The sequence below is a fragment of the Rhagoletis pomonella genome, unplaced genomic scaffold, assembly GCF_013731165.1.
Source record: "Rhagoletis pomonella isolate Grant_MI unplaced genomic scaffold, Rhpom_1.0 Rhpom_scaffold_00011, whole genome shotgun sequence".
Taxonomy (NCBI): Eukaryota; Metazoa; Arthropoda; class Insecta; order Diptera; family Tephritidae; genus Rhagoletis; species Rhagoletis pomonella.
This window is the reverse complement of record NW_023458565.1, coordinates 21,167,805-21,180,785: the sequence shown is the minus strand read 5'-3', so window position 1 is coordinate 21,180,785 and position 12,981 is coordinate 21,167,805. Positions and strand designations below refer to the sequence as shown.

The following is a 12,981-nucleotide window of genomic DNA, read 5'->3' as shown; positions in this document are numbered from 1 at the left end:
ACGAAATGAACGTTGCCATATTTGATGAAGAAGGTCAGACGAAAAAGAAATGAAAATTAATAGCTAGTCACAATAAATGCGAAATTACTAGAAATTACAGCGAACTCACAGAAAACAAACTAAAATCAAGATATATGTTTTATAATTGTGATATTTATATAAAAACCTGCATACAGGTGTTTAAATGGCGTTTATTCACATACACTTGTGTCAAGAAAAATGTAAGGTTATAAGAAAATACTATGACTTCCATGCGACCCTGTGTGTAGATTTCCTAACGAAACTACAGGGAAATGTCGAATGTCAAATGTGGGGTCAAGCCAACAGGAAAAGGAAGTTTTGGCGCTATTTGAGTTATGTTCAGTGATTTTTTGATTTTGACCCACTAAAAAGCGAAAATTGTGGAAATCGTGACAATTTCTGTATTGATCAAGTGCTAAATATAAAAGAAAGTAATATTTTTCTACTCGTGGCTGTGCTAACATATTTCATACATTTCTGTGCTTACGAAGGAAGTGACGCCAAAACAGCACATCCAGCAAGTCAATTGTTAAAATTATAAGCTTTGCCGCTACATATTTGGTTTGCGACCAGTGTGTGTTTTGTTATTTTTAGCCACTAGAAAGTGAAAATTATAAAAATTTGTGTAATAATTAACGGCGTAGCATAAAGTAATAATTTTTCGAACTATCGGCTTTATTATTACAGTGTTTTAAAATACTACCGAGCGCCCTGTTAAATGGAATGAGGAAAGTAAAGCTACAGCAGCAAATCAAACAAGTGAATTTTTAAAATTACATATAATCTTTGGCGCAAAATTGTGTAAATTTGAAAGCAAAATATAAAGTAATATTTGAATGAATTACATGTGCATTAAAATGGTAGTGATTCGCCTTGGAAGGAAACGACAGAAGCGAAACTATCAGTCAGTAAATAATACTTCTGTAATTACCGTAAGTGCAAATACATACATACATTTTAATTAGTTGCATTCCAGATGCTCACGATATTCACGATTTGCAGTTTTTTTTCCCAGAAAAGCGTTCCGGGTCAGTGTTGCCACTGCCTTAGCCTTTAAAGTATCCATAAAAAATCGAGAACTGTATCTAAATGTATCTACCGAAAAGAGCGGACATTTTTACATAGTGCATGTATGGAAAACCACATCGGCCCCATAACAAACTTATTAACGTGTAGTCAGTATTTTGCCATCCTTAGACACGGATTTGGGAAACAAAGGCCGTAGTTATAGTCAAAATTAAGTCGACTCTAAAGTTAATCGCAGCTTTTTGACATAATTTTCAATGGGATATCTGTCAAAAAGCTCCAACTAACTTTAGTGTCGACTTAATTTTGACTATAATTACAGGGCTTTGTTTCCCAGATCTGTTTCTAAGTATGGGAAAATACTAACTACAACTACGGGCCAAAGTTTCCGCATGTTCGATGCCTATTACTATGATTAGATTCCCACAAATAATACATGCAAAAAATGTTTCCTAGTCTATCAAAATAATACTAATTTAAACTAATTTTGACCTGCTACAGTCAGTTCAGTAAATTGTTTTTTCCCGATATTATAGTTACAATATTTTTCAATCAAACTGTTGGATTGGGAGCTTTCTATGAAGTTAAAAAAAAAAAATTCTCAAAAACTTGTATTTGTCTGTAAATTCCGCCTTCAAGAAAAATGTCTACTTGAATTCTCGCTTAAGGACATACATATAATTGACAATTTAGAAGTTATAAGTTGTTTTTAGTGCAGTCAAGTTATAGTTGAAAATTATTCGTCGGCATGGTTGTCGATTTCCTTTAACTGCTAAGAGAAGGGTTGCTCGGGATGTAAAAGTTTATTTCTCGATATTACAGTTAACTACTTAAGGTAGGAAATCTTTTTAAAATTTGCAAACTACTTGGTGTTATTAAATGCACGTTTATGCAGCTAAAAATTTATTTTTTCAAAGTGACAAGAATAAGGGATATTTTCTTGCTTGGAAGATGAGCAGCCAACTATTAAAAATGCTCGTATATTAATAAAAAAATGTCCTTCAACTTACAAATATTTATGGGAAAAGGTATCCAAATTTACACTGAGGAAAAAACGAGTATCCCTCAAAATTTAAGACAAAAATGTATCCAATTGGATACATATGTATCAAACCGGCAACACTGTTCCAGGTGCCAAAAAGCCTGTAAGTTAAAGCACTTTTCTGAGAGTAACTTGCACTCTCTCTCAGTCAGAAGTTGCAGGTTTTAGTCCGAAGTTTTTCTTCCTGCAAATTCATGAAAAGTGTCAAAGGATAGGCAGGGTTGCATTTGTAAACAAAAACAGAACGCGGTGAAAGCAATGAACCTTACATTTGTTAAAAAATTGAAGTAGTTACAGGAAAAGTAGTTTTTCGCGTTCCAGGTGACCTTTATTGTTTCGCTCTCGCTATTCGGTTTTTACACGAAGTTAGTTGGAACGCAATTATTGTAAGTACATTATAGCTTTGCTGCACACGCTTTCCGGGCTGTTTCGGTATTAGCGTAAAAATAAGTTACTCTCTCACAAGTGTCAAAAATAGGTCACCACGCGTGAAAAGTGCGCAGAACATGGGGAACGCAAAAAACCACATTTCGTGCCCGGAATCAACAAATCAGCTCTAAACAATGATTTTATGTGTATTTATCTTATATGTAGCTAATAAAATTTGAAAATACCTACATTTCTGAACCTTTAGTGCTATTTTCCATTTATGTATTTTACAAAATTTGCTATCGGGTGTAAACAAACAAAAGCTGTTATATCAAATTGACTTCTCGCACATTTCTGCTCGGAAAAAAGTCCGGGCAGTTTTGAGCACGCTTTCTATTATTATGTGCTGTTTTGCGCACCCGCGGGATCCCGCGGGCTCGCGTGGAACAAACCTTATCTTAAGAGAAGTGTTCTTTTCGTTTCGCACTCAAAGTTTAAATTCACTTCCGTGTCACTCATTTGCTAAAAACTATCACAATTCAAATAAAACATTTTTCCTATACTGATGCCTCGTTTTCTCGTTTATTGTGTTACATATTATGCTAAAATCTGACGCAATTTTCTGCAATTTGTAAGTCAATTGAACACTTTAAACGCGTCTCCAGAAAAGTTGCGCTCTTTAAAATGTGACAGTCTAATATAGAATTAAAATTTTTACTTACTGCTCAAGTTTTCTTTCCCACAAATAATTTAAGTGTTATTTTATTAAATATTTTATTATTACACGTGTATAAATATGTATATACATAAATGCAACAATTTTAATTTTCTTATTCAATTCTTTAATAACATACATTTAATGCTTGATCTTATTTCGTTTATTTAAAACAATTATGCCATTTATACACTGCATACAAATATACGTATATATAGTGCATATAATAATACATATTTAAGACAGATATTTTTATTTTTAATTGTTAACCTCATCATGCTACAAAAGCATGAAATGCAAACACGTATGCATGTATGTGTATATATATAAATTTTTATAAATGTATACCTACATACATACATACATATATGTACAAACATATATGTACTTACTATTTTATTAACTTAAAAATAATTAAATTATGCTTTATTTAAGTATGTATTCAATAAATAATCAACCCTAAAAATATGCATTCATATTTCTGAATGTTTTATTGATATACTGTTACAGAAAGACATACATATATATTCTTAAGGCAAAAAAAAAAAAAAACATTTCCTATTTTTGTGCTTAACGAAAAAAAATTGTTTAAATACATTTCTATTTGTGTAAATATTTATGTAAAGAATTTTTTGAAAACTACTAAATAAATGCATATTTTTGTTTAATTATAACTTTACTATAACATTACTGTATTTTTTTTATATTTAACTCGATAAATCTTAACGCACACATCAGCACTAAGTAAAAATGTACCTAAAACTCAATTCCTGTTTTTTTTTTTTAATAACTAAATACATACTTATGTACATATGTATTTTACAACTAATCTTAATGTACATATGTATAACTAATTATAACCTTTCAACAGAGAAAACTTGTTGAATTTAATGCTAATGATAAATAAAAAAAATACGCAAAATGGGCATTCGTTGCAAATATTCATAAATGTTTTCCTAAAATGCATAAAAAATTATAGATTTTTTGTCTTGCACCAACTAAACTGCATTTGTTTCAGTACACGGGCATCTTATGTTTCTATAGGCAACAATTTTCCATTATTTTTATGCAAACAAATGCCCATTTTTTTATGTGTATGTAACAGTATATCAATAGTGCATAGATAAATATTATTTTTAACATAATCCATTTCTGTGTGTTTGTATTTAGTTATTTGGCTCTGTGTTGAAATTATGGTATCATATTTGGCTCCTGTGCTGCCCCCGTCGAGTATTTCGGTTTGCAAACACAACCACTTTCAACCAGCACATAGTCCTGACCAGTCAACGTGACTGGACCCAGTGGTATAACAAGAAACAGGTACGGCACATAAGTTTGAGTACATTCGCCGCGTACAACATCACATTCACCCGATCTGAATTCGAAATGAGAGAAATGTTTAAATTGTACAAGAAGAAGTATATAACGAAAATTTAAAATGCTTTTACAAAGTATAATCTCATTTATTCTTACTTACTCGCAAACTTCAAAAACGACTTGTTGTAACAGATCGGGAAATTTTTGTACAATAGTCACTGGCTGTCCTGAAGTCAAACTAACTCCATACATTGGCGCCGTTGTATTGTAGCGTGTTTTACATAATCGAGATGGCGTTTCTCTGCACTGGACAATTGGTCCATTTGATAAGGAACGTCCTGAAATAGTTGAAAAAAAATGATTGATAGCGGGTTATGCAAGACAATTATTTTTTATTTATTTTATAAATATACATTAGTTACTTAGTAGTTGGAAATGTAATAAGTACGCTACGCACCATAACGATTGCTGACGGGAGAATCGTTGTTAACTTCATCGTAGGCACGCAGTAGTGCGCTTTTTGTTATCGCCGGGTCCAGAGTTGAGGGGAATTTGCTTTGACGGCCACGTCTGGCGCTGCCATTCCAATTCGAAAAGGTTCGTGCCACAGCCGCACTATTGAAAGATAAAATTAAATATTTCGGTAATAATTTTCAAATTTTAGCGAGAAAATAACTTTTAGAAGGCATTCAAATTTCTTAAGACTTGCATATGCCGCATTTTTATTAGGTATTATATAATAAACATCTTATTGGCAGAATTAGGCATTAAAAAAATACATAGACATGCCTTTGCATTGCTAAAAAGTCTTTAATGTGGGATTTCCACTAGGCATTAAATAGCAAACGTGGTCATAAAAAATGTGCGCGACATTGCTTAAAAAGAAAAATAAGAATTAAGTTCTTTTCTATATGAAATATTTTTTTTTTATTTCAATTTAAGTTACTCCTTAACTTATACAAGGTCGAAGAATTAATTTTAAATGGAAACATTTTTGTTTTAATTTTTTTTGTTTTTGTATTTTACCTCGGATAAGGTGAGTTGTTTGGTCCTAAACAATCTGGTGAATCGGTGAGCGCATCACCGGATAAGTATTTTAAGCCCACACCGCCACTACATTTTTCAGCTTTCTCACTACTAAAGTTAGGCCAAAGAGCCGCTCTGCAAATGTGCATATTTAAAGTAATAATAACTATGGCCAATGTGATCTGAAATAAAGAAATTGAGAAAATGATAAAATATACGTTATAAAATGATTAAAAGTATGGTATGTAATGTGACAAAAAAGATAGTTATTTTTATATTCATATACAGAAAAAAAAACATTTGAAAAAGGTATCATTTGTATAGAAACCGAACTTCGCATATCCATTGCACTGTGTTCTATTTTGAAATAACAAGAGACAAAATCAAATACACACACACAGGCGCACAGTGAGGCAAATGAAGGTGGTAGAGAACAAATTAGTCTGGAGGTCTCAATTTTCGTCCGATTTAATTAATTAATTTTTTTAATAAAATCGGATAAAATTCCTTATCAAACGGTGGGCCGCTGTGGTGTAGTTTTTAGCAGTGCGCGCTACCACTCCGCAGGGCCTGAATTCAAGCCCTGGTCAGAGCAACATCGCAAAAAAATTTAAAAAAAATGTTTTTTTCTTAACAGTGGTCGCCCCTCGGCAGCCAATGGCAAACTTCCGAGTGTATTTCTGCTATGAAAAACCGCTTGCCATAAAAATGCAATCACGGTTCGGAGTCGGCGTAAAACTGTAGGTCCCTCCCCTTTTATTTTATTTCGGGAGAATCGATTAAACCAAGTTTTTCTGAAAGTCTGGATTGCATATAGGAAAGTAATTTCTCAGTCTTATCAGGTTGGCGATTTTAAACCTTCTGCAGTTTTTGGGATTTACACCTTCCTATAATGTTTTGGGTCTTTTTGACCCAGTAATAAAATTTGTATTCAATTTTAAGAAAAAAAGATTGAATTCAGTTAATATTTAATTTTTCGAAGGCAAATACTTTATCGGAAAGTGCTGTATGCTTGCCGGTTCAAAGTTACCCTTAAATAACAAATAATAATTTCACAATTTCATTTTGACCCAATGATAAAAATTTGTAAATTTTAGAAAAAAAACGATACTTCAATATGGATCCAGTTAATATTTTGTTTATCATATGCATAAACTTTATCGGCAAGTTCTGTATTTTTACTGAGTAATCTATTGGGTCAAAATTACCCAGAAACACTGTGGATGTATGGAAAAACTATGTTGCCTTCTAGAAAACAAAATAAAATAAAAAAAAAAAAACCTTTTATTTTTTGAAAAACCATAGCTGATTATGCTTTTAACGGATAGACAACGCCGCAGCTTAAATATTTAAAATTGCCTAACTTTGTAATTAAAGAATTTTTTCATGAAAATTGGGACATTTTGACCCAAAAATTGTAGAAGGGTTAAGCGTTTTTTTTTAATTTGAATTTTGCGACACAGAGCAGCATTTAAAACAATTGAAAGTGATTTTTAATGCAAATATTAATAATAACATCAAAAGGCCTTTCTAGTGGTTTTGGGGTCCGAGAAATCTGAAGTTGTAATTTATTTTTGGTATGATCCATAAACCATGAAAGTAACATGAAGGAAAAGTGCAAACAAGTTCTTGATGTTTGTTTGCACCAAAGCGCAAAAAGCGGCTTTTTGATATTATACATATTTGCCTTAAAAATTATTTTTAATTGCCTTAAAAATTATTTTTAATTGCCTTAAATACTGCGCTGCTAGCACCAACTTCAAATTGAAAAAAAAACGCTTAAATCGCCAACCTAGAAAACTGAGAAACTACTTTCCTATATTAAAAACCAGACATTTAGAAAAACATGGTTTCATCGTTATTAATCGGTGGGGGTGAGTTTTTGAGAAATAATTTATATTTTTTTTTATTTCACAATAAAATTGAAAATTCGTTTTTTTTTAATGAATACTTTTCTGCAAAACAACACTTATGTGTCAAAATGTATTTATTAAATGTATGTATTAAATTGAGACCTCTAGCCTGATTTGTCTACGACCACCTTTAATTGCCATGCCCATCATTTTTAAGTAATTTTTTTAAAGTTCATTTCTGTCAGTTTTAGTATGAATTTAGCCCGTGCGCAAAATTTTAATCAAATCGAAGGCAATCGCTCCGAAAATCATCATTTTTTTACATTTAAGATGGAACTGCCATAATAACTTCCTATTTTAATTATCAGTTAAGACCTTTTGCCGCACTGTTATGCCGGATTTCCACTAGGCATTAAATGACACATATTTAAACGACAAAGTTGGGCATTAAAAATACCTGTGTGATTACGTTAAGAAAACCTGCTATTAGTTATCTACCAGATCTCAGTTCCTACCACCCTAATGTTAGTAAATTACAGCTGTCCAAAAATCAGTATCTGTTGCTAAGGAAGTATTTCGATTATTTAATTTGGACTATTAAAAAAAAGTTGATTGCCGAGTGAATCTGTCAAAATCTGCCAAAATTTTAAAAGGGTACCCCTAGGTTCGCCCAAAAAAAAAATTTTGGATAACATCGAGTATATCAATCATTTAGCTATGGAAAAACGCTAATTTTTACTATACCAAAATTATTATTATCATAGTTTTTTTTTTTTTACGTAGAACTTCCTCGATAAAATGTAATTTTAACCTCCCCTTTATTTTTGGCTTTTTTTTTAATTTTAAATAGTTTTGTATATTTGTGATCTCATCGTCTAAAAAAAGAGTTGGTGTGAAAGTTTAAATGCGAAACTTATTTCCGTGCAGGCAAAAGTATGCACAGATACGCGCGTATAAACACTCGGATATATGTATGTACATAAGTATCTAAATGTAATGAATACGTAGTTATGTGAACTTGTTTGTGATTTTGCCGATTATATATGGCAATCAATTTAAAACTTCTTTAATTTTTTTTTTATAGGTCAAAGCAAGTTAGTGAGCCAGCGTAAAAGCTTATTCACTTTCACTACATGCTTCCTCTTTTAGAAGTTGTTAATTACGATTTTATGCGATATGCGCATAAACCAACATACATACATACATACGTACAACATGCGAACCAATGTAGATATACAAAGTTAATACAATCGACGGCAAACCATGTCCGACGTCTTTATAACATTCCCTTTTTTGGACTATGCGAGAGAGAAATCAAAAAATGTGAAAATTTTATTTGACTATAAATCTCATTATCAGCAGCAATTATACATATGTATGTGCATAAGCATGTAGTTTGGTTTTGGTTTTTGATAAAAAAAAAAAAAAAACAATGAACAATAAACTGAATGGACTGATTACTGTGAAACAATTCAATCAATGGCATGCCACAAGTAAATATTTGCTGCATGTCGTTCCACTAACCTCTATGGAGCTGCAATGGCGATAGAATGTAAATGATATGATAATAGTCGATGTGTAGGAAAAAAGGCGCGCCGCAAACACACATACGCTAAATAGTATTTAAATTTGTGTAGATATGTGTGTGTGTATGAAGATAATAGAGCGGCTACCTGTGCCACCAAGCCAATACAAAAACGAAAGACTTAAGTGACAAACTTTCTTTTCTTCTCAAAATGTCGCACGCAGCGAACGAGCGAGCGAGCGAGCGGCTACTTGTTCATTATTATTATTTTTTTTATTTTTTTTCATTCTGTTTTTTTTTTTTTCGTTTGATTGCTGTTCCATTTTCTCTCTCACCTGTGCTGCGCGCATGCTCGGTAAAAATACAAAAAAAAATATGAAGGGAAAATCTTATTAATTGCCAATTTGCTAAGAAATCACTTGTTATTAGGCAGGTACAATATATAATAATAATTTCACAAAGGCTTGGGAAAACGAAAGTGAAATTCTATTATTCAATTCTTTACATGGCAATGCTTTAATGAAGAAGACAATCAAGTTTGCTATTACATTTGCCTACAAAACTGCCCATTTATGATGTGGTGTAAAAAAATGCTTTATAGCATGGCATGCTGGCACGTCTGTCCGTATACATATGTATGTATGTATGCATGCCTAGTATATGAGTTAATGGCATGCCGTGTGAATCACTCTCGCCAACACCCGGCACTTTCATCTCAATGCCCACACTGCACAACTCATAGTTGACGACTAGCTGATTGGCTTTTTGTTTTTGTGTTTCGTTGCCTTCATTTCACTCGTTTTTTTTTTATTGCCAACACATTTGTTCACGTTTTTCAACTCAATTATACTGTGAACGGTACTCTATGCAGCGTTCTTCATATTTCATTTGCACATGCTGCAGTAAATAAAAAATTTTATATGCACATAATTGTGTACATATGTATGTACATTAGGCATATGACTCGCTTTAAAAGTAAGGCTTTAAAAATAAAATTTAAGTAAGTAAAAATTGTTCAACATAACTTTTTTAGAGATTGCAATTTTTTTTTTCAAAGTTCAAAAATTTATTTCTTTAAAAAAACACCTTGAAAATTGCAAGATCATTTAGGACCAGTTAGACGTATTAAAAAAAATAAAAAATCAACTAAAAATGTATACAAGTTTTTGCTTTTGCGATTTTTTAAAATTCCAAATTCCGTAATATTTTTTTTCTTTAGAAATTTTAGCCCCACCTTTAGAACAGAGCTTTTTTTGTAACTATATATAATAGTTTTTGAGATTAAAAAAAAAAAAATTTTGCAAAATCCGGGGAATTGTGAAATTTGGAACTTTTGAAGTTTTTTTTTGGCAGAAAAAACTTCGTTGTATGATGAAAAGTTCTCACCAATATATATATATATATGCTTTTTTAAGGAATTTTTATATGTGGTACTGAAATCGGGCAAGCTCTTAAAATTTTATTAAACATAACTACATTTTAATGCTGAGTGTGTTGTATTCACTTCAAAATAGTTACTTGGGTATTTATGGGGTCGCTGATCACGAATCCGGTGTTATTTAAAAATGGCGAACCCATTACGGCGGATAATTTTTCAAAACTTACTCGGTTACTACTAGCACCAGATGAAACTGTGAAACGGTGAAAACTAGCACCAGATTCGAGATCAGTGATCGCAGAAATAACCGAGTAACAATTTTGAAGTGAATCTATTGAATTTTTCAAAAATTAGCCGCCATATTGGATCCGCAATTTTGAGTTTTTGTAAAACATCACTCGGAATTTAAAAGTATATACTTTTATTAAAACTTTAAGAACTTCGCTAACTTAATACAGAAAGGCCCAAACTCATTTTTTTTTTTTCAAATTCAATATTGTACAAAAGTCTGCCGATTACTAACACCAAAAACCTATTGGATTTTAAAAATAACTACTACAGCATAAAATTATTAACACTCTTCAATAACAACAGCCTTAAAAAAAAAATTCGCAGCGAAAGAACTTGATTTTCTATGCTGTTTTTCATCACTCGTTAAAGAAATATAAATTTCTGATAGGGTCTTTCCAGATTAATGTACCGAAATGTATTGGGTTTTCAATAAAATTTAATTTTTTCTCCAGGCTTCCCTGAGGGAACTTTTTGAGCCAATTTACATCATTCCGCATCGTCTCTTTATCAGTATATTTAATTAAAAAATAAAAATAAAAATAAAAAAGTCATATGCCTAATGCACCTACATGCATATAAGTACATCATATGAGATACACGTGTGTGTGCACGAAGGTATAATTAACGCTACGATACTCCTATATAGTTAGGTAGTACATATAAAAATACCTACAGTAAAGGGCAATGACATCTCTTGCCATTGAATTAATAACTTGTCAAGCAAAAAATATGTATTATTCTTTATTTTGTTTTGATAAACATTTTCAACAAGATTTTATGCACATGCCTAGGTACGCAAGTGCATACATATGTACATATATTACTGCTATGCTTGTTGCTATTGCTGAAGTTCACCGATTAGGACTTTCTACTTTAGCTAATCTTTAGCTTTTTTTTTAACTCATTATAATTATACAATGAAAAGTGAGCAACGCTGAAATCAAAAAAAAAAAATTCTTCAAATGCCCGAAGAAATTCATGTTTATTGAATTACCTAAAAAAATTCATACTAAATGGTTTCGAAATTCACTTTCCCGCGTGATATATATAAATGTTATTAAAAATTTCTAAAGCAAAATAAATTGATATATTATTTTTATTGCAGCCATCTATCTACAGCGATATAAACTTTCCCGTAAAAGAAACGTAGATGCTCAAGATCGATTCCAAGAGTATAGAATTGAAAGCATTTAAAATAAAACGACAAAATATTTGGTGGCATTGTTCATCAGCCTCTTCATCGCAAAGTCGTGGACAATTTTTTTTAAATTAAACCAGATTAATTTTTTTCGAAACATACTTTTAAGGGATAGTTTCAAAGTTAAGCTCCCTTAATCATCTTTCAATAGATACCCATATTGCGAAAATTCAATTAAATCATTTAAGAAACCAACTTTATTTTTAGATAGGTGGCAACCATGTCCAGAAATATCTAAGGCTTAAAGCTGCTTCAAATCCGTTTATATTATAACCATATTATTATATTTCACTCATACATGGTACTTCCATATAGAGCTTTCATTCGTACTATATTCCTGATAATAGGCCACCCTATGCAATAATAGGTTTGAATTAAAGTTTTTTATTTCATTAGGCACATCCATTTTGCAATATTTTGCTCAACTTACATATTTACCTCATCTTGGTTTTTAAATAGGTGGCAACACTACTTTAACTTATGATGTCAGCACTTCAAATTATTCAAAAATTTTCCCTGTGACTAATTTTAATTTGTAAGATAGGTGGCAACGCTGTCCAGAAATATGTATGAATTATATCTTTTTCAAAAGTCAATTGCTGTATAAGAATAGATGTGGATTAAAGTTTTTTTCCAAACCTCTTTTTTAGACAATTCCATATTGTATAATTTTACTTAATTTCCATATGTGATTATCTCATTTTAGTTGATAGATGGGTGGCAATTCTACTTAAAATATATTAGTACTGAAGCTTATGCTAAATAGCACCTTCTGTTTAATTCCCATATTGCGGTACTGAACAAATTTAAACTTTTTGGCGTCATTGTAAATTTTTAGAAGCGCGGCAACCCCATTTCGAAGTTTTTTTTAATCTCGTCAAACTTTTTTTGTTTTAATGTCAAAATTTGAATATACAGTTGAGTCTTTAAATAATTTAAAATTTTCAGAAAGCTGGCAACTCTGTTTTCCAATATACATATCCACAATAGAAAGGTCCACAGTTTAAAGAAAAAAATTGCAATACCAAAGTCCAAATAATTTTGCTGTATATGGGTTAACCCCGTAGCCACCACAACTGGAATGGTTCATTAATTAACTTGCCCTTTTTAAAAAAAAACAATTACTTATTTCTTCAACTTCGTTTTTTTTTTCTGTCATATATCATTTGAGCAGTGAAAACAGATACAGCACAAAATTCTACATTTAATCCACTTCATCA

At 31.4% G+C, this 12,981-nt stretch overlaps 1 protein-coding gene across 1 annotated transcript in view; it reads right to left on the bottom strand.

Annotated features, from left to right (window-relative positions):
* Positions 1 to 3,866: 3,866 nt before the first annotated feature.
* The window catches only part of LOC118746811 (nucleolar protein dao-5-like), a gene marked incomplete at its 5' end in the record, with an annotated part of 29,894 nt that continues 20,779 nt past the window's right edge, over positions 3,867 to 12,981 (bottom strand). The window contains 4 exon segments of the mRNA XM_036480730.1: positions 3,867 to 4,548; positions 4,651 to 4,828; positions 4,948 to 5,105; positions 5,517 to 5,698. Coding sequence (XP_036336623.1) covers positions 4,365 to 4,548; positions 4,651 to 4,828; positions 4,948 to 5,105; positions 5,517 to 5,698 — 702 coding nt within the window.